Source organism: Pholcus phalangioides, unplaced genomic scaffold, assembly GCF_987345545.1.
Source record: "Pholcus phalangioides strain wild (caught in Gottingen) unplaced genomic scaffold, Ppha-v1.0 ptg000015l_1, whole genome shotgun sequence".
In the NCBI taxonomy this organism is placed as follows: Eukaryota; Metazoa; Arthropoda; class Arachnida; order Araneae; family Pholcidae; genus Pholcus; species Pholcus phalangioides.
This window is the reverse complement of record NW_028301608.1, coordinates 16,791,975-16,815,611: the sequence shown is the minus strand read 5'-3', so window position 1 is coordinate 16,815,611 and position 23,637 is coordinate 16,791,975. Positions and strand designations below refer to the sequence as shown.

The 23,637-nt window shown below is 34.9% G+C and overlaps 1 protein-coding gene across 1 annotated transcript in view; it reads right to left on the bottom strand.

The window, feature by feature from the left end:
• Positions 1–23,637, bottom strand: part of LOC149075567 (dynein axonemal heavy chain 7-like) — an 86,262-nt gene that overhangs the window by 60,195 nt on the left and 2,430 nt on the right. The window contains exons 2-6 of the mRNA XM_089245445.1: positions 18,868–19,055; positions 17,646–17,730; positions 8,715–8,904; positions 1,139–7,587; positions 132–293 (exon numbers count right to left, since the gene is read on the bottom strand). Of these exons, the coding sequence (XP_089101571.1) occupies positions 132–293; positions 1,139–7,587; positions 8,715–8,904; positions 17,646–17,730; positions 18,868–19,055 (7,074 nt within the window). The remainder of the gene's footprint in view (positions 1–131; positions 294–1,138; positions 7,588–8,714; positions 8,905–17,645; positions 17,731–18,867; positions 19,056–23,637) is intronic.

The following is a 23,637-nucleotide window of genomic DNA, read 5'->3' as shown; positions in this document are numbered from 1 at the left end:
TTGTTTGATAGCAAATTTGCTTCATGTTATTCAATTTTCTTTTAATGAGCTAGAAACTAGGTGTAAATAAGGGTAAAACATCACAGACATTTATTGAAATAATAAAATTTTATCATGACAGAGAGAGTTACCTCAATTTTTTCTTGTTTTTCATCAACAGCAAAAAGATTTGGAACTTCACCAGAATTCAGGAGACTGTCAATATCCTCAAGGAAACTCTCTTCTTTAATCTGTGTGTCTGTGATAAGAAAAACTGTTCCTTTACCATCAGCACCCGCAGATTTCATCACTTTCTAAACAAAATGACAAAATATAAACTGTTTTATACTGTGGATGATTCTATGCTGATTTCTATGAAAAGACTAGGGGGAAAAATGATTATTATAAAAAATAAAACTTTGTTTATACATATTCACCAATATCTGTATCTCGTACACATTAAAGCTTTCCATATCCAAAATAAACCAAATTTTTTTCATACATATGCATATTCAAAGATAGTAAGATGCTGTATACAAGGTAAGAAACAAAGGTATGAACAAAGAAATAGTATAAAGTATTTTTGTACTAATTTTGTCATATTTATTAAAAATTATATAAACTAAGCGAAGCATGTGCAATAGACATGTATATTAATAGGTGTATAGGCTCCATCCTAGACATGGTATTTCTTGATCACTCAGTTCTGAAGATGCCCATTACTTACAGCAAAAAAATTGAGTATTATATTTATTAGTATTATATTATTATAGTATATTTATTATAGTATATTTATTAGAGTATTATATTTATATTTAACTATTTACGAAAGCCACATAGCCAGAAATCTTTCCATCACTAATGGTGACTGCAAAAGCCTGATGTGTTTTAATTTGAGACAAATTTGTATTGCTGTGGGGCTAATATCAAATATGAAAAGAATTAAGCCAATTAAGTGAATTCAGTAATTACTGCATATATACTCATGCATAAGCCAACCCCCCCCCCAATATAGGAACAAATTTTTTAACAAAACTCCTACAAGAGTATACAGTATTTTACATCATTCATATGACAAATTTGATCTTTATGAAAAGAAATTTAAATTTCTGTTACACAATTATAATTCAGAAAATGTATAATAACATTGAAAACTTACCTTAATATCATCATGCCATTCATTCACTCCATAATTCTTTGTTATTTCTGGTTGAAAGAGCCACTGCCCAGTAATAAAAGCAGCAAGCTTTGTAATAGACTGCCTTCCACTACCTCCAACACCAACAAGTAAAGCATTTCCTCCTGGCATAGTTAGAATCCTGCATAGCCTTGATAAATGTTCCAAAAAATACCTGAAAACAACCAAATCCATTCTTGCCTTGCTAAAGCTGTTGTATTCCATTAGACACCTGTTTGCTACAGTTTCAAATGAATTAACATCAGTCACTTCTTTGTAACGCCTGTCTTCCGGCAACTCATCCACATCCAAATATGTACCAAACATGAGACTTCTCAAATCATCTTCTGCAACTTTTCCTCCTCGTTCGGACAGGTGTGAAAACAATGTATCGAAGTTTTCCTTGAATTGATTTTTAACAGTGTCCTTTGTCAGCTCATAAAACCATTTTCTATCACCATCATCTACCAAGCGATCATAAAAAACCCTGAAGACTTCATGGACCCAAAGCCTAATTAGGACTTTCTTATTAGAGATAGATTCCTTATCAATAAGACAACATCCTTGGACAACTCTGGAGAAGTCCCTTAGATTGAAAGTATAGTGAGATTTTTTTGGTGTCGGAAGAAGCACTTTCATCGCTGTCTTGTAAATGTCAGTGGTAGCCAATATCAAAGCTCCAACCAAGCTTATTGCATCAGTTGAAAAATGATTGTTTTTAAAATGTATGCTGAGGATTGTGGAAAAAATGAGATTCATAGTATGTTCATGAAATGGGTTTATGCATACAATGTTAAAATGGCGAAGCAGTCTCGGAGTAATATTATTTCTTGCGCCACCAGGAGGACCCATAGCAGCAATGAATTGCAGGTCAATCAAACTTTGTTCCGTCATTTCTTTTTTCTCATACCACATTCCATGATCAAAGAACTGCCGTAATAATTCAATGGGAGGCTGAGCACCATAAACTTCCACTGCTGGCATATTGAGATCATCAATAAAAATAATACACTTCTTTCCAAAAGGTGGACCAAACACACCCTTTCGACGCTTCTCTAACTTAGACATTATGATATCTTGAGCTTGGCCAGCTGTTGTTTGTGCAGAGAAAGCAATAAATGATGGAAGAAATAATTCACTGTTCAATCCTTTCATTAACTTATCTTGTATATAAACAGTTTTGCCAGTTCCAGTTGGTCCAACAATAATCAATGCCCTATTGTGGCGTATGCAAATGTCCATAAGATATGAATATCTAACAGTATCTACGGTGGGCACAATAAGCTCACGCACATTGACATTTGCAGTAGGGGGAGGTATTATCATATCTTTCCAATTTCGCCAGACACCTTTTGCCCTTGCTTCAAACTTGTATTCATAAATGGTGTCATCTTTTGGCACGATGAATTCTGTTTTTCCAATTTCTTCAGGCATGGGATGATTTTCTAGGTCTCCTGTTGCTAATTCTTGGAAGAACACGCTGAATTTTTCTTGACTCTCTTCATCACATGTTGCACCAAATGACCATACCATTGCAAATAAAAATGATCCAACGATCCACAGCTTAACATTGTGCTTATCTATCTTAGATGCTTCTTCCTCAGCTTCAAATGCATCATCCATTAAGATCTCAGCCATACGCAAAAAGTTAAAAGCAAGATGGCTATCACTTGTCCCAACCAATTCTTTGACATTTTTGCGCACAAATCTAGTAGCTGCAGGTATGATCCATTTGCAGAGAGCATATATGAGCTCTTCATGATCTTCAGCCCACACCTTTGAAAGATTTTTCAACCATGATTTCACTGATGGTTCCCATCCAAGAGAAGATGGCTCCATGTAAATCATTCCACAACGACTGACTGTAGCAGGAGATGCTTGAGACAGATCCATGACTTCAAATATCAAGCTCATACTGGGTGACATTTGGATTATTTCCCCACTCATTAGACAAAGTTTTTTGTTATCATCCAGAACAGTATTCATGCTCTCTATCCATAATGTGTCAACTGGGCCGTCAAATATTACCCATTTTCTGTCTGGACTTTTTGAAAATGCAAATTCTCTGAATATTATAGCAACAACACCGTCAGTCCATTCATGAGTAACAAGGTCGAACTGTCCAAAAAGTTGTCCCATTGTGATGGATTTAGGATTGACAGTCCTATAAGTGACAGCTTCTTCTTCACCAAAATTCCAACTTTTAAGCAAGCCAAGAGCTCCAGCTAAAACTCTTAATACCGATGTTTTTCCTGCATTAGGGGCACCAACTAACATGAATCCATGCCTTACAATCATCATTTCATATGTCTGTATAACTTTCAAAATAAATGCTTCTGCAGGTTGAAGATTCAGATTATCACATACTTCGTGAGTTGCTTTCAAAAATACTGTGTAGTCCGCTTCTGGAAGACTAACACCTGGAAACAAATCTGATATTATACCATGAAATAATGGAATATCATGGGAAAGAAATTTAGGCAAGTTTACATCAAGGATTGATCTTAAAAGCAGGATGTCTTCTTTTTCATCTGGAAACTTCAATTTCAAATTTCCACATGCAGCTAACACTGCTTTCACAGCTCTCATGCCATAATCATAATGATTCTGTGAAGACAGTTGTTCAGAGCACAGTCTGTATGTGGTAACAATTTTCACAGCCAGGTTGCGAGCATCCAGATAGCCACAGGAATAAAGAACAATTTCTCCAATCATTGCATAATCTGGTACCATCATTGCTACAGTTCGAAACAGTACTTTCAAATTGTCAGGTAATTCTGAACGACCAGCATATCCTGGATTCATAGTTATACATACATAACAGTTTGGATTGAGTTTCAGTTCAGTTCCTTCAAAGATAAAGTATTCACGCTCTTCTCTCACAGCCCTTATAATGCAGAGGATCTGCTGTGCAACAACAGATAAGACTTCTAGCTCAATACGATTGAATTCATCAAAACATGCCCAAGCGCCTGAAGAAGCAAGTCCTTTGAAAAACTTTCCCATTGCAATATAATCCAATCCATCTGAGCAATTGAAGACAACACACTGAACAGCCAAAGCCTTTGCCAAATCTTTTGTTGTTTCTGTTTTACCTGTACCTGCTGGACCTTCTGGAGCCCCATTCAAATGAAGATGGAATGCTCCCACTAAAGTGCGATAACACCTATCTGTTAATGGTGTAATTACTAATCTTGGTGTATTTCCCAGGTACTCATAAGCATATTTTACAGTGGCATTTGTTATGCGAACTTTCACATCTTCATCTTCTAGGTAATAGCGAAGTTGTGAAAGCCATTGAAAATCATCTTCAGATGTTATAATATTCTGAATCAAATCATTAACAACATCTCTGGCATGAACATCAATTACCACCAATGCACCTAGAGTTATTCTGGATTGTTTGCTGAGCTTCCCCCTCACTAAATCAACAATTTCAGCCAATTGTGTTTGCAAAGTTTTGTAATATCTTTTCACTGATTGCAAACCACCAGAAATCGCCTTATGAACTTCACTTGTCCAGTATATTTGAGAGACACAAAGAACAACTTGACCTGGCCAGTCAAGAATCCAATCAATTCTTTTGGTCTTTGCATAGGCTTTGTGAGCTTCGATAATAACACTTCTAAGAGACATAAGCATCACATTTTGGACCTGAAGCAGCCATTTTTCTACTTGTCCTTTAGCCTTAGTAGTCGAAATTACTTTTGTGAATTTAACCTTTTCATTCTCACTACTAAGCATTCCAAATATGTCAAGTCTGTCATCGAATTCTAAGGCAGCAATTCCTTCAAAACATTTTTTCAAGTGTGGTTGCACACGTAAAGGGTCTTTAGTTTCTGAAAGAATTTCTAACATCTCATCATTTGACAAGAAAAAAAATCGAGGGAAATACAGTCTTTTTTTTTCCAAATATAAATTGAGTCCTTTGTTTATCTTATCTAGCATTTCATTAGCCTCATGCAATTCTGCATATGTGTTAGGATTTGAAGTATTGATGAGGACAAGTGGATTCTCATTAACTGCATCCATGATTTTTCTCCATGTCTGATCTACTATTTGAAACAGTCTTCCTTCTTCTGGCATCTGCAGCAATATGTCAGCGGAAGAAAAAATGGGTTCAAGATAAAGCCATTGTAACTGTACTTTCAACCACTCATCTATGGTGTCTTGAGTTAGAGTCAGTAATCTTTCCCATTCTTTAGTATCTGCCTCAAATGGTTTTGCAAATGGAGATCCTCGCATTGCTTGTGTTTTCACTATGTGGTCATCTAAGAGTGTTTGGATGTCGTCCAATGAACATAATATAAAAGTTCCACTGTCTCTATGAGCCATGATGTTAAACACTACACTTGACCATTCATCCTTCATTTTGCTGAGTGTTTTTTCCAATGTGTATTCTCTAGATGCAGTTGAACTTATAGGTGCTATCTGGTCTACATATAAATGAACTCCCATTTCTATAAGCTGTCGAAATGAAGTGCATGAATCTGGCATCAGCGGTTTTTGAATTATACCTGAAATTTCTCTCCAATGGCGAGCTCTCATACCAGGGACACATAGAACTGCCACTGCTGGAGAATAATGAGCAAATTGGGTGACTCTTTGAATAATATTTTCAATGATTCTCAAGGGAGGAGGAAGAACTTCACCAATGGTATCTCTTTTTATTTCTTTCAGCTTTTCTTTCAGTCTGTTTTGCAAGATTTTTTTAATTTTGAAAGCTTCAAGTTTGAAATCAGCAATAGTTGAATCGATACTTTCAGGATCCAAGTCTAGAAATGAGCCATCCATCCATTTTGTTTCTATTCTATCCCACTCAAGAAAAGTTGAATAAAGTTTGTAATAGGGATCTACAGACTGAAGAAGAACATCTGCTTCTGGGTACTCACTAGTAGCCATTTTAAACAATGCTTCTTCTTCATTTACCCAATTTATGAGGTTCTGTGTTGCAATCACTCGCTTTCGTAACTGTGCAGACTCTTGGTAATATTGCTGAATGTTTTTTATATCACCACACATCTCAAGATCTGCTGCTCTCTCAGAAAGTTTCTTTAAATCTGTTTGAACACGCTTGATTTCAACACTAAGTTTGTCTTCAAAACGAACTTTTGATGCTTCCTGAATTGCTTTGCATTGTTCTACCAATGGGACAGTATTTTTAGGCCATTTCAATAAAACATCATTGAGTTTCATAAGCTCTTCACTTAGAGGGCATAAGTCCATCAAATTAGTCATATTCGAAAGAGCAGTTTTCACTTCATTTACCATTTGTGGAAAGTCTTTCGTTTTCAATTCTTCAAGATAATTTGCCTGATCTACCATTTCTTTGGTTGTGTTTGGTTGCGCCAACAGTGTAGCCTTCATAAGTTCAAATTTTGAGCACAACTGTCTGTTCAACTCTTCCAATTTTACAAAAGCTACAGATGATAGTTTATCAATAAAGCAATTCAGTATTTTATGGAGCTGTTTTTTCAATTCAATAAAATCAACTTGGAAGAGAGAAAGCTCTGTAAAATTACAGATTCCATTAATTTCTTCTCTGATGTTGCAAAAGTATCTCAAGTGATCACAGAGTTGACTGAATTCAAAATCTGAATTCAAAAACTCATGGATCTCTGCAAATGCTTCACCATGAATAATCCTACTTAACTTTTCATTATAAAAATTTATAAGATCTTGGAGGTGGGTACCATGCATATCTATATATGAAGCCAACTTACTGACCATAGTGCTCATACTTTGTTCTGAAATTGACACTTTCAATATGGATTCAGATAAACTCTGTTCAACCCAACTTTTCATTGTTGGAATAGCACAAAGCACATGGTTAATTTGGTCCAGAACTTTAATCAACAAAGTCTTTACCTCAGTCACAGATGGATTACATACAATTTCAACAGGTGTCACAAGCAGAGACACTCTAATTAGAGGAGCTTCACTGTATACTTCCCCTTCTCTGTAATTGAATTTTTCAACAACAGTGAATATTGTCTTAAATATCAATTTTGATACTAACAGTTTGATTAGTGCATCAATACAATTGAGAAAAGAGCGCTTGCGATAACCTTTGAAACCAACCAAATTTTTCTCATTGGTGAAAATTAAGCTCACTTCAGGCCACCATGATTTCATCAACATCTCTTCATGTCTTATGCATTCTGATGCAACAATATCTTGGAAATCCTCTGCTGTACAGGATCCATCTTTTCGAAAATTTGAACTGGTAAGAAGAATTCCACAGAGATGCTTCAAGCATACATATTTTGCTTTTTGAATCAAAGGATGGATTGTATGAAGATACAACTTGAGGTTCTTCCTAATTTTAGTTTTTCGTTCCTTCCAGTCCCCATCACTTTCGGCATAAGAAAATGGACCTGCTACAAGACGCTTTCTGGTCAATTTTTCTTCACTTTGAAGTACGAAAGAATCTGGAAATAAAAAACTCTATTGAATCTACAGTCACATTTGAGTAAAATTAATAAAATTCAATTCAATAGTTGAATTTCATACCAATTATCTCATTAATGATAGATAAACTGAATAACTCATTTCAAGGATGAAAACTATTTGTTTAGCACAGTGGTGGCCAACCTTCTTGTCAATTTTAAAAGCAGAAATACTTCAGCTGCCACTCCCCAATACATAAACTTTTGTGCATGCTATTCATGTTTTATATGCTATTATTTGAAATTTTCAGAAGTCCTTTATCCAAAGCTTTTTGGATTGCTTTTTTGATTAATATTGAAATAACTAGATATTCGTTTATCTTCAAGTATTTGTTGGCATTTTCATCCCCCCCCCCCCCACAAATCTTCCTATATACCACTTTTAATAACTTGTCACAAGTTGGCCATCCCTGGTTTAGAATTTGAACATTTTCATGATTAGCAAAAAAAAAAATGTATTCATTATCAGCTGTAAGAAATGGTTTCCTTAACTTAACTAATTCCCAGTAAATTTGTAATTAAAGTCGCAGAATCATTGAATTACTGTTATATCCAAGATACAATGGCAATACGGGTTATTGATACGACAGTTATTATGAAAATAACTTCATTAGCTAATGAAGTAGAAAATGAATTTTATTATTCAAATATGTCATTTCTCCAGATTTTTAAGATCCATTTCTAGATAATGAATTTTTTTTAAAGCAAATTTTTTTAAGAATTCCTTGACCCAAATACAAACACACAAAACAAGGTAAAGACATAAAAATAAATGGGGAAAAACACAATTGGGATAAGAAGAGTAAATAAAGATAAGATATTTATGCTAGTGACCCAAGAGACATGTGATCTATCCAGGGTCAAGCAACAAAACAATTTTCAGTGCTGACAAACACATGCTATTGAAACTCAATATGCAATTGTGTGAATAGACTTCATAAATTTTTCAGAGCTGTAGAAAATCTAAAAATCAGTACAATATGAAAAATATGAATCCTGATTTAATTTACAAGAATCCCCAAATTAATTATAAATTTAAATTTTATGCTACCAAAAGTTTAAGCAGTTAAATTACAATGATAGGAGTCAATCATCAAATTATCACTTACAGTGTATTTTATGCATGATTATATAATAATCATCTTTGATCTCAGCTATCAAATTTTGCAAAATGTTGTTGTGCTTTCCAATCAAATGCAATTTCCTTGGAACAAATTTCAGAATCTTCTTCAGCATATCCTCAGGTACTTGAGTAACAGGTGATTCTTGGACAAGTTTTTTCAATTCCGCAGTGTAGAACTGAAAGAAACATTCATGAAAAAACTTTTATTTTTAGAAATGAATACCAATATGTTACAAACTTTGATAAGGAAACATTATTAACCTAACTTTGATAAGGAAACATTATTAACCTAACTTTGATAAGGAAACAGCAAAAATTATGTGTAAAAAGAAAAGGTAAAGAATTTTTTGAAATAGAATATTTCTCAGTCTTATCAGAATTTCATATTTAAACTTTTGTTGAAGTTGATAAAATTTTAAATATCCAATGTACAAATACAAAGGCCACAACAGGAAAATTACTCAATGAGGTGGCTGAAAAAAAAAAGATGCTTATACACTGCTGGCCACCGTAAATGCAACACCCTGAAGGAAGCATGCAAATAATATGAAATTTACAACATGCATTAGCGGAGGTGAGATATGCAAATGATTAGAATTTCAGCGCAGACGCACATCACGCGTGCCTGTGGCGCCACTTCAAAGCGCTATTTAAGGTTTGGAGATTTCGACGATTTGAGGTACGGCAATTGTGTTTGTCTTGTGGTTTTTTCAAAAAAACGATCAATTATGCCTCGTAGAAAACAGCGATCATCTTTTGATCAAGTATCCGAGTTCGACAGAGGAAGGATAGTGGCCTACCGAGATTGTGGATTATCTTTCAGGGAAATCGGTAGTCGTGTTGGACGAAACCAAACAACTGTAATGCGGATATGTGATCGTTGGATGCAGGAGGGTACGACGGACCGACGTGTTCGATCGCATCCACCTCAGTGCACCACTTCACGTGATGACAGGCGTATTGTGCGTATGGCAGTGACGGATCGCTCAGCCACATCACGAACCATAGCACAGCACATTCAGTCTGTACCGCATCATCCAGTATCTGCGCGTACCATTCGACGCCGTTTACAGCAGAGTGGTCTGTCCGCAAGACGTCCATTGCTTCGTCTACCCTTGACGCAGAACCACAGACGTCTCCGCCGCCAATGGTGCGATGAAAGAAGGATGTGGACGGCACAATGGAATTAAATTGTCTTTACTGACGAGTCACGCTTCTGTCTGCAACACCACGATGGTCGGATTCGAGTCTGGAGACACCGTGGAGAGAGGATGCTGAACAGCTGCGTTATGCACCGCCACACTGGTCCTGCACCGGGTATTATGGTATGGGGCGGTATTGGATATCACTCTCGCACTCCTCTAGTACGCATTGCCGGTACTTTAAAAAGCCAGCGCTACATCTCCGAGGTGTTGGAGCCAGTTGTCCTTCCTTTCCTTCAGGGCTTGCCCACAGCCATATTTCAACAGGACAATGCGCGACCACACGTGGCACGCATTGTCCAAAGGTTCTTCGTCAATCGCCAGATTGAATTGCTTCCCTGGCCAGCTCGCTCTCCGGATCTTTCGCCGATAGAAAACATGTGGTCCATGGTTGCTCAACGATTGACCCAGATTACATCCCCAGCTGCCACACCAGATCAACTTTGGCAACGCGTGGAAGCTGCTTGGTCTGCTGTACCCCAAGAACACATCCAAAGTCTCTTTGAATCAATGCCGAGGCGTGTGGCAGCGGTGATCTCCAACAATGGCGGCTACTCTGGCTACTGATTTTGGCAGGAACCACACTTCACAGAAGTCTATAAATTTAATCATTTGATGCTTGGTCAACATGTTATCTACAAAATAAATATTGTTGCGATATCTCTTGTCTTTCTTGGTGTTGCAATTTGGGTGGCCAGCAGTGTATATAATATGAATGTCAAATATAGATGTATTTGATAACAGAATTTAATTTACCTCTATGGTTCACCCCTATAAAAGCATACTGAAATTTTTTAAATACAAAAACAGACATAAATTGACAGTGTTGGCATATTCTTAATTGAAACAATTAAGTACCTATCTTAATTGAAACAATAAGTAGTAAATTATTTTTTAAACAATCCAACAATTCAATTAGAGTGGATTTTTTAGTTAGCTAAAATGGTTAATTAAGGTTAAAATATAAAATTTGCCTGGATTTTAATGTTGTCTATAAACAGATAAAATCTCGCTTAGCAAAGCGGAATAGTTTTTACATTGAATTTTATTTCTAATCTCTCCAATTTGGTGCACTGTTATAAATCTTTAACACCAAAAATTTAAGCAACTCTTGAAAAATGACACATACAAAGAATCAACTCATTCTAGATAAAAATTATTGAACTTATATAGCCGTATTTTTTGTGCTAAAATGATGGTAAAAGATATGCAGCCAAACCTCATTAACCCTTTAACCGGTTTGCCCGTATAGTGTACGGGCTACCCAAACTTGTCCCTATCTGGTTTGCCCGTACGCTGTACGGGCATCAATATTTTCTCCTTTCATTTTCTGGTTTGCCCGTATTTTTAATTCTTGTAAAGATTATTTAGTATCAATATTTTGCAACAGATGGCACAAGTTGTCCATGAAACTAAAATGTTTTTCATCCGGGTTTTTTCCGAAAATATATATTCACATGTGCAGGTGCCAGGCCATTCAATAAAAAGCATTTTTCTCTACGGAAGCAAGAATTTTTGTTCTAGTGTGTATGCAGCACTTTTTTTTGTAAATTGTTATATAAACTGTTGTAATATTTTTGGATATTATGGATGAAGCGAACGAAGAAGATACTTTCCTGTTAGATGATTCTAATACAGATTCAGAACTTTCTTCCAATGATCTGGATTATTCGTCTGATGACACGTGTAGTGAGCTCAGCTATGAAGAAGAATTGAAATCTGCCAGAACTTTTACCAAGGTAAATGTGAAAAATCCACCTCCTCCTTGTCCTCGTTTCAAATTTACAGGTATTCCTTCTGTGCATGTGCAACTTGATGACAATTCTAATGTTCTTTCATTTTACGAAACATTCATAGATTCTGCTCTCATAAATACAATCGTGGAAGAGACAAATAAATATGCTAAACAGTGCATCGAATCGGGTGTCAAAAGAAAGTTCTCAAAGAGTAAATTTTGGGAAGAAACAACTCTGGAAGAGCTGCATGTGTTTTTCGCTCTAAATATACTTCAAGGAATTGTAAAGAAACCTGGAATTGATCAATATTGGAGCAAAAGGCATTCAACTTGCACACCTTTTTTCGCTCAAATAATGTCTCATCGTCGATTCCTTCTTTTGCAACGATATTTGCATTTTTCTGATAATGCAGCATTTGACCCACAAAATCATGAATGCCCTAAACTAGTAAAATTTTGGCCAGTTCTGAAACATCTCAATAAGAAATTTAGCGAAGCGGTGACACCAGAGCGAGATGTAGCAATAGACGAGAGCCTTATGCTATTCAAAGGGCGACTAGGATGGAAACAATTTATTCCCCTCAAAAGAGCAAGATTTGGAGTAAAATGTTTTATGCTGTGCGAATCAATTTCTGGTTATGTGTGGTCAATAATAATATACACAGGTAAAGACACAATTCTGAAACCTGAGTATTCTCAACTCTGCGTTTCATCTCAAGTTGTCTTGACAATGCTGGAGCCCTTGCTTCATAAAGGATACTGTCTTACGATAGACAATTATTATTCTCCGCCAGAATTAGCAGACAAATTGGTTTCATGCCGAACAGACACATACGGCACACTAAACCTCAAGAGAAAAGAAGTCCCAAGGGAAATGCAGGAAAGAAAATTGAAAAAAGGGGAAATTATAGCTTTTCAGAGAGGAAAAGTTACTGTGATGAAGTGGATGGATAAAAAAAACGTTTCATTACTTTCCACAATTCATAATACTGAAATGGAACAAATTCAAGTCCACTCTGAGACAAAAGAGAAACCAAAAATCGTTATGGACTATAATAATACAATGGGAGGAGTAGATCGCATGGATCAAAATTTGAAAAATTTTGAAATTATCAAAAAAAGGGGGAAAAAATATTACAGAAAGATTTTTTTCCACCTTTTGGACATTGCTATATGGAATTCGTATGTAGTCTACTGTAAGAAAGGAGGGAAAAACACACAACTAGAGTTTAGACTTGAACTCATTGACAGCATTATTGAAAAATATCATTCAGGAATCAATTTCAGGCGTGGACGACCAGGTTCTGAGCCTAATCCTCTGAGACTGACAGAGAGGCATTTTATAGAAATCATTGCTCCCACAGATAAGAAACTGAGGCCTGCAAGACAATGTGCAGTTTGCTGTTCGAAAAGAAATGAAGATGGGAAGAGAATCCGCAAAGAAACACGATATTTCTGCCCTGATTGTGACGTAGGACTTTGCCTTTCACCGTGCTTCAAATTGTACCACACAAAAAAAGACTTCTGAACAGTTTGGAAAAGTGTAAACTTCAAAATGTATAGTAAGTCAGAGAGAAATTTTGTAACATACGTAAAATATTCCTCATACCATGAAGAATGTACTTTCAAAAAGCAAACATTTAGGGGTTTTTGCATTTCAAAATCATGAAATAAAAGATGGTATAAAAATAATAAAATTGAAAATAAAAAAGAAATTCTCCCATTTTCTTATTCTATTAAGTATTGTGTTTAATTATATGCAGTAAAAAAATATGACTTTTTGGTGAACATTTCTGGTTAAAAAATTGACCGGTTAAAGGGTTAATAAGTCACTTGGGGGACCAAAAACTTTTTTTAACTTGATAGACATGTCAAATTTGGTCAAAAAATTATTGTCAATGTTGTCAGATACTTTTTTAGCCTTGATAGATATGTTAAATGACAAAACACTTACTTTTATGTAGATTAAAGTGTTTTATATTTTGAATTATAACTACTTGAAAAAAAAACTATTTTGATATTTTAAATTATCTGATCTGCCCAAAAGTTTATTCCATATAAAAATTCTTGTCCAGCATCTGTTAATGCACTAATTAAATTCCTTTATTCTTATCTAAAAATTTCTTAGCTCAGTTTATATAAATCCAGAGTTTTGAAGAGTATTTTCAATCAAAGCAAAGCTGACAGGACTTGATACTCAAAGCAATGTTTGCATGTTTAGGTTCAGCTTTGATTTTAAGTAATAGAAATATACCATATTACAGTCAAACTTAGTTATTCTTACTTTCGCACTAAGAATAAGTTACAGGAATTTCTTAAGCATCATATACAAATACAAACACAAGAGCCACAACAGGCAAATTGCTCAACAAGGTCGCTGAAAAAAGATGCCCATAAATAATATGATGTCAAATATAACCAAAATACAGCAACACAATATAAAGAATTTATTACAAAATAAAAAACTTGTAATTAATGCTATAATACACTGCCCATAAAAAAGATTATGGTTGTCTTAGTCTAAGTATGGATAGCTTCTCGATTTACCCCAATATGTTCATCATATTTCTTTTTAAACGTGTTAATTGTGTTAGAATTCCTAACCCCCAGAGGTAAGCTATTCCATTTATTAACAACCCTATTTCAGGAAAAACTCCCTGCAACACCAAAATCTGGAATTATCCCTTACCGAATGATACTGGTGTCCCCTTGTCGAAGCAGTTAATTGATGGTGTATTAATAACTCATGGGCCATCCTATCCATCCCGTTGAAAATTTTAAACACTTCGATCATAACCCAAGACACACGCGTTCCTCCAATGTTAACATATCCAAGAAATCAAGTCTTTCTTCATAGCTCAAGCCTAGCATGCAGGGTTGCAACTAGTGGGGAGCAGGCGGGTCTGGTGCCCCCTGGCCACTGGACCACAGGGGGTGAAAATTTCACCCTTTAACTTCTTTTTCAACATTACAAGGGGGCACCAAAATGCATGCTTGCTCCAGCTGACCAAGCATCTAGTTGTGGCAGGGCCATCTTAAGAGCATCACAGGCCCTCGGGCAAAGTGATTTTTTTGAGACCCTACCTGGCAAATTCTCAAAAAATTTAACTACTTCCCATTTTTCTGAGGCCCTTCTCTTGTGGCCACTGGGCCGTGTCAGGGTGGGCCCATGTATTAAGACGATACTGAGTTGCAGCCCTCCTAGTGTGCCACCAAGAACACGCATAGCTCTTCTCTGCAGCCCCTTAACCAAGTCTATATCCTCCTGTAGGTATAGTCTCCAAAACCTTATTGCATACTGCAGTCCAGAATGAACTAAACCTCAGAAAAGTGGAAGAATGGCTTTAGGAGAACGCAAAGAGATCTTTTTAAGAATGAAATCGAGCATTCTATCCAATTTTTTGATCACCGCTGAACAATATTCAGAAAACCTAAACTACTAGTCAATTAGAATTCCCAAATCAGTGACCCTAGTTGCATGCAGGACATTAATACTATTTAACTCATAAGTGAAACGTGGGTTGTGGGAACCAAGCAAGCGCGCGCGCACGCACACACAAATCCATAGTTTCTCCTTTACCCTTTATGCTATGCGTTATTCAAATTGTAAATTTCTCAGCACTAAGCAGAGCCATATATAAAATCTATGTATAAGGAAACCCCCCCCCCCCTATTTTTAGGACCCACTTCTTGGCAAAAAGAGGTTCCTTGTTTCCTTATTTATTGTACAAATTTTATGTCAATTCCTCTTTCCTTTTAGTTTTGTATTACTAATTTTTTCACTCTCAACTACTCTATGGTCTATCCGCCTGGGGCAGTGCCTACATTACTAACTTATATCTTTTGATCACATGGCACAAAAGAATAATTAGACTGATGACTAATGATTATTAGTATCCCTCAATACAACTTTTCCATTCTCTAAATATATTACCACTTCGACATCTCTATTTCTTCAAATCAAGTTATTTTATTTAAAAAACAATATTCTTTACCTCTGAACACTTTTCATTCTTCTGCAAGAATCAACTCCACCTATTATATCTATAAAAGATATCCTACCGATATCTATAAAACGATTGGTAAGAAACATTTTTCATATCTTGTCCCTAAATTCTACAACTCCTTAACAATAATACTTCATTATTAGCCTAAAAAAAATTAAAAAGCTACCTGTTTTCAATAAATAATATTGAAGAGTTTTTTTAGGATGAATTCCCCCCCCCCCATAACTTCTTTTTTTCCCCTTACTATATTTGGACCTAGTTTACACACATTTTAAATTAACTTTTCCTTTTTTTTTTCTACAATCAGAATATTATCGTCACATGCCTGTGGCCACCATGACCTATCAAGTTATATTGTGTTTAGTTTTTTTTTACTTTCTGTTCACACATGTTGTGTTAATTTTTTAAATCTTTTTATTTATTTATTTATTTATATGCTTTCATGATTCATACCAAATTGTAATTTGTGATTACCAGTACAGGCTATTTGGCTCCTTGGTAATTTTTTTCTCCCCCTTTTCTCTGTATTCCACATTTCTCACTAATAAAGTATTTTAATGTATTATATGAAAAAAGTTCAAATATGGTAATAAAAAAGGAAGAACATAACACTGAAATATCTATAATAAGATCAAATCAAACTTTCATAAGTAGTCAAAGTGTGAAAGGAACAACAGGTAGCAATACGATCAAAAACCTATCTTCTTCATGTGAATTCTTCTTATAGAAATGTATGAGCAGTTATCTTAAAAATTTCATTTTTACCCATAAATTGAGTATGTGCGAAAGAAATATTCCACAAGAGACCGTTCCCAGAAGCTAACTGAATTATACAAATTATGCGTGGTTCCATTTACTCCAGATTTCCCCTTTACTCAGTATACCGGATGAAAAGAAATTGGTATGATGGGTTTTTGACCATGTATTTGCAATGTATATTCAAATATACACAGTACCATAGAGGGTAAATTAATTTTCGTTTAATGTGATCTATGCACTTGAGAAATATGGTTTCAATGATTAGTTAAGTATTCTGCTTTGTTAAAATTGCTATTTCTGACAATTTGAACAAAGCAATTTTTATTGTCACTGCCACCACCTACTTTAAATTAGACAAAAATCCCAAATTTGAAGATTTTCAGTATTGAATTACATTTGAGAAATAGGGGAAACAACTTATATGGTGAAGATATCATACTGATCCAAAGACACAAAATATGTGAAAAAAATTCTTAATGAAAGCATTAGAGACATTTGTGAATGGGTGGATTTTCAAAGAAAATACTTTGAGACAAAGAGGAAATGCATTAATTTAGTGCAGTAAAATCTCTCTCTTTTGTGGATACCAGTGAGACAAAGAAATTCATACATAAAAGAGGGGTGGCCCGTTAATCAAGGGTTTGAAATGCATATTTTCATTATACATTGGGAAATTATTATTTGGTAATGAAAGAAGAGTGACTGCATTTGAGGGTATCCATTAAGAAGGGTTTTACTGTACAGCAAATGCAGAAAAAAAATTTCACTGAAAATATAGAGTTGTTTTTTTTTGAGATAAAGAATTTTGAAATAGAGAGGGGTTTACCACAGTGAAACCAGTCTAAGACAGACAATGTATAAAACGAAAACCTGTCTTCAGAATGAAAAACTGCTCCACCAGTGATTGATTCATTAATACACACCTTTATAAAATGAAAACCTATCTAAATTAGAATATTACTTCAGCCCTTTAATTTCCACATTACATACTTTACCATTTCATGCAGGTTTCACTGTGTGTGTATATATATATATATATATATATATATATATATATATATATATATACTGCTCAATAATATCATACACTGAGAGTTCAGCAAAGTATCACCTTTAGGCCTACTCATATTATTTCTTTTCCTGCAGCTTTGGAGATTTACCTAATCTTATAAGTTACAGTATAATAAAGGGAATGTAAAAGAAAGTATATTAACCTCAGGTTTTCTGTCAACTCCTAGGTAAGTTGTGTCAACTGTTCGGGCTTTCATGGCTGTTTCTAGAGCATCAAATTTCTTTTTGCTAGATTATGAAAGTCAATAAGAAAAGCCATTCATTAGAATGCAAAATGCTAAGCATAAAAGCCATTCAAGCTAAAATTCTGCTAAAGAACATTTTCAAATAGTCAATAACAAAGTAATAATGATACTGTAACTCAGTGGGTGTATATCATGAAACTATGAACCAATAGCATCATTATCTTTGTTTTGTATTTGAACTACAGCCGAATATCGTTATAGCAAAAATCTAGTTTTAACGAACACTTTTATAATCCCCCAGATATGTTTACATAGGAACTTTGCAAAAACCTGGAATTCCTTTATAACAAAATTTTGCTATAATGATATGATTTCTCTGGTCACTTGGAGCTCACTATAATGGGATTCAATATTATAAATGTATCATGCCAACCTTTACAGAAGATATCAACTAATTAGGAAAGAAACTATACCCAAAAGGTATTACGATTACCAAAAAAAATAAATAAAAAAACAACAGGACTTTCACCCTTACAATTTTTCATTGAGTATAACTCAACAAATCCTCAAAATTCATATTATCATACCTTTTCCTCCTGGTGAGCTCACCTTCACCTCTGAAAGAAAAAGTGATCGTAAGGATACTATACATAAAGTGGAAACTTATCTGTTCTGTATCCGTTATGATATTCTAGATATCATAAACACCAGTAGTTCTTAACCAGGGGTGTGAGCACCCTCTGGAGGTGGGAGAGAGCAATCTTGAGAGTAAGAGCTGGTAATTAAAAAATTAATATATTTGTTTACAATGCTAAATCTTTTATAATGATACGTTTCTCTGATTTCTTGAGTATCATTATGTAAAAGTTTTGCTGTATAAGAATAAAATCCTGTATAATGATACTTCTATCCGGTCATTTGATTCATTGAACATTGGTATACAGAAATTTCACTGCAGTAGAAGTGAAACACTGAAAATTTAAAAAATATATCCATCCTGAAAGATGAAAGCAGTAAAATATATTTTTCTTCCCTGTAGACAAAATGAAAGTGATAATCAGCTAGCAATACAAATACAAAACACAAATAAAAAATGAAAATGACAATCAGCTAGAAATGTAGCAGTTATGTATAAAAAGTGAAAACAGACAAAATTCTAATGGAAATACAATACTCATACACTTTCATCTTCTCTTCTTTTCTCCTTTTCTTCGAGACACTGACATCCCATAACATACAATTCTTCCATCGATCTTTATCGACTGTAAGTTTTGTCTCAACATGAGGAATAGGTGGAAGGTTTTCAAAACCAGGTATGTCACATCGCATCTTACGGTAAGTCACCTTGGGCTTCTTTTTATCTGTCATCTGCGATAAAAATAAGCAAGATCTGATCATTTTGTAATTATATATTGAAGATTAAAATTGATTCAGTTACAGAAAATTTAAAGCAAAATCGCAGGACAAACATTTTCACGTGCCGATTTATTAGTACAGTATTTTCTGGCACATATAATCCAGTAGCTATTGCCAACTTGTAAACTAATTAATTCTACCACTATTTTTTTTTATGCTTCCTATAAAATTATAATTAGAGTCATCACCTGTTTAGGTTTACAATAGTTCTATTTAAAGGACCTTTTTGAATGAGTTCACACTGGGCACGCTCAGACACCACAGGGAAATAATAAATATAAATAAGTCTGGTTTTTGCTTTTCCTTTTACATCGATGAACAAACCAATCGCATTATCAAAACTTTTTGACATAAAAGATTTGGAAGACAGGGCAGGAGCGTCTTTAATAGATTGCATGAAATTGATCCTGGTGAACAGCCGATTCATCGCTCACCAACCTGTCACTATGCAAATCATTCAAGGAATGATTAGTAGCATAATGTGGGCCCAGCTTTCCAGTGTAAAGCAGATTTTACATTATGCCAGAAAAACATATAACATAATTAAGTCACATTACTGGTCATATATAGGAAATACCGTAATTTACTGCATATAATCCACAGCTATGCAAATTTTTCTAGTTTGAGGAAAAAATTTCTGCAGCGTTGTATAATCTCTGCATATGTAAATTTCATTCATCACTAATGCAATCTTAAGTAATGCAAAGTGTTGTTTGTTCCATTCTTGTCAAAAAAATTTTCATTTCGCTACTTGCATCTACAGATCATCTAGAAATCTTTAAAAATATCGTTCACAAATAATTTTTTTAAAATTATTTCCACCTCAACCTCTCAGGAAAAAAAAGCTGTAGAGAGATAAGAAGCAGCAGAATACAATCTGCATTAAAAAATTCTGATGTTTTTTAATGTCAAAATCCACAAATTATGCATGAGAAATTACAGTGTTTTGTGCAAATGTTTTAAGTACTATCATCATGGTTATTATGATTGAATAAGACAATTTTTTTATGATGCTATTATACACACATCAAGACTGTCTTTTTGACTGATGGAACTGAGGGATTTCTACACCCAATTAGGTCCTCTAAGTCCTCCCCAAAGCTCTTGTTATCACAGGAATTCTCTCCATGTAATTATGGCACAGATACGTATATGAGATGCATAGATATGTTAGGTCCATGTCTGAAGTTTAGCGTCTTTGTGAAAGTGGCCAGTGTCTAAAAAGTTTGGGAAATATATAAAGTGGTCATTCACTTTTCTAAGGGAAGTTTTTCCAATTAAAGCTCCTGAGCAAAGATTATGGTGTATTTTTTCAGTCAAAATAAACTCTCCCGCTTTGGAAAAAAATAAAAAGTTTAAAACAATCACTTCGACTGACCATGTATACTTGTTGCACTTTTTTAATTCAAAAATTCATGACTCAAGGCCCATTTACAGGAGTTGAGGGATTATGTAATTAACTAAAGTCTAAGTCGTCAAGTACTTTAGAATGTAAATCAACATTAAAGTATGTTTACACAGGTCAAGTGGGTGAGTGGTTAAACAATATGATGGTTAAACTGGAACAGGGCTAGACAAATCCCAGGTGACAGGTTGCCATAGCGACTAAAAATTGGATTGGCACCTAATATTTTTTTATGTATGATAACTTAATTGAAGTCAAAGGACAGCACAAAATTATTGTAAATTATGCCAGCATGCCTGCTAGTATGTAAAGGGATCCTCAAGTCCTGGACAAATAAAAAAAAACCCATTCCAGACCGATTATGTTGAAAAAAAAATTGTTTGATGCCCATGAAAATTTGTTGATGCTTAAATTTTTTTCGATTTGTCAAACCCTAAACTAGATGAGTAGAATAGTCTATTTTTTTTTCAATTGAGAGGTACTAAATGCATATATTATAGGCACTAAGCACATGTGCTAGTGGCCATGTCCTTGTATTATTCAATGAGTGTTCCTTATTTGATTACTTACGTTGGGGAAGATTTTAGAGCACTTGACAAATTAAAATTCAGTTAACCACTTGAACACTTGCCTCGTATAAACCAGCCTTTAATTTCTGTGGAGAAACACTTGGGTCCGCATAGTGGTTTTGATGGTCCTCAAGTGCAGAGGGGTCGGAAGTGTTTTGGACCTGTTCTTGCTCAACTTGATCTTTATATAGGATATTTCCATTACTGTATTAATTCTGGCAGTGCTATCTATTGCAGGGCTACAAATTACTGTGGGTGCTTAAAAACCCACTGCACTACCGACTCCAACACCATTGGGGGGCGTCTGCCTTAAGTGGTGGGGGCAGGGCTTTGTTTCTTGCATAAGGCTCAAAAATTTTCAGGGCTCCAAAATTAGCTTCCTTTTGTATTACAGGCACAGCCAAATGCCCTTCCCCTCCTGTATATGCCTCTCCTTTCACATTGCATACAAGGGGCCAGAAAAGTTCTTACATTAGGTTACATTAGGACCCTCCCCCCCCCCCCCCCCCAATCTCAACTTGAGACTGTGGACCCACTTAGATTAGCAAAACATTCGGATTACCAGGGTTTGTCTTTCAAACATGCCTTTTTAAGAACTGCAATAATAATGAGTATCCTTATGTATGGGATAAGAGTTGCAGCACATGATACACATACACACAGCACCATGTGTACATCTTTCCTCTCGCATTCTCTTCATAACCAATCAACAACCTGTGCCCTAGCTGTTTGTTGTGGTCTGATTAACTCAAGAACCCTTTCTCATTTTGGAAATCTCTCTCCCTCATCACTTTTAAATTTTATTTCAAGTTTTTTGGCAAAATTATGATATGTAAAAGGAAGCATAACTTGTATTCATTGCAAAATGAACTTCAAGTGTTGAATCGTTTGGACAAGGCCGAAAGTGTTACCAAATTAGCAGCAGAGGTAGGAGTGAGAAAAGCAACATTTCTAATTAGAAAAAGAATTGGGCTAAAATTGAACAGTTTTGTGAAAAGTCATCTGATGCCACTCATGAGAAATGCCTTACATCAAAAATATATATTTTTTTCAAAGAGCTGTTCAAACTGAGCAGATTTTCGGAATAGTGGGGTTCTAATGCCCACGGTCTGGACTGATGAGGAATAGGTCCTGGGGTGGGGATGATTTACACATGAGAGCCACTGTGGTGGTCGAGTCATGGAGGAAAGAATACAAGGTGACATCAGGCACAAAAATTGAAGCTGTTGTGGCAACCCTATGGGCTGACAAGTAAGTTCAAACAAACCGCCATTTTCCCTCTACTTAACATGTGTTTTGCTGGATTGAATTCCTTTAAAATATGAATAAATAAATAAATTTAAGCACCATGACTGTTTAATGCGTCTACATGATCCAATAATGGGAAAAATAGTTCTTCCTTTTATATAAGAGGTTTTTATATTTTTAATTTATTTTTGAAAGGGAAAGACCGTTTTTCACTCTCAACTTGCCTAAGTTTTTTGTTCAGTGCCTTCAATTTTAAAAATTTAATATATCACATTAATGTCTATGGGAATATGATCAATTAAAATAATATGAAGCTCCAATAAAATTCAATTTCCATAATTTTTTCTTTTAACTGTTTATTTTGCCTTTTTGTTTCATTCATAATTATGATAGGTCTGGGACATTTTGAATGTGTTTCAGGCCTGTGGGCACTTGTCTTAAGCTTTACATGAGGAATTTTAATTTCTGAATCAATTCTGAGATGCCCGAGCACCTTCTTACAGGGACGTAGCTAGGATTTTTGCCACCCAGGGGAAACATGATTCAGCCACCCGGGGCCAACAGCATTTTGCCACTTCAGTGCCTCAAAGTACTGGAAGTGCTCAAGCGTCCTCCGTCACTGTGTATTTGTGGTTTTTCTGCCTGTAGGCTGTATAAATTTCGCCACCCTTCTTCCATTCCGCTCTCATATTCATGAATACGTATTACTGAAATATATGCCGCCCATCCAAACCTTCCGCTATGTAGATGTAGTATTGAGAAAAAAATATTAAAAATAAAAAACTTTTTTTATGAGCCGCAATAAGTCATTTCTCTGGCCTATAGTATTTAGGAAAATAATTACTTGGGCTGTTTTTTTCCCCTCTTCATTTTGTATTTATGGCTTTGCTTTTAAAGTAGTATGTGTACGAAATTTTGTTCTACCTGGACTGGAAATATTTCTACAATACTTTATTATAAACAGCTGAAAGGCATTATATATATGCTAATGTTTTGCATATACATTTTTAGCAAAAAAAGTCAGATATTTTCAAACACCGCCTGTTCAAGTGTCTTTAAACATTGTCTCTCTGTCAGCAATGAGGTGTTATATGCTCTGGCATATTTTTTTAAAATTAAAATGCTGAGAAGGAATTTTGTGGCACAAGATATGGGTAAATTTTGGTTATTTTTGCAAAAGGTTCCATGTTGTTGAAATTAATATTTGAAAACAAATAACAATTAAAATTGTCAAAGCTCTCGTTCAATTGTATAAATATATACACAGAATTTGAGAAAAAAAATTGAGTTCCTGAAGTAAAAAGAAAATTTT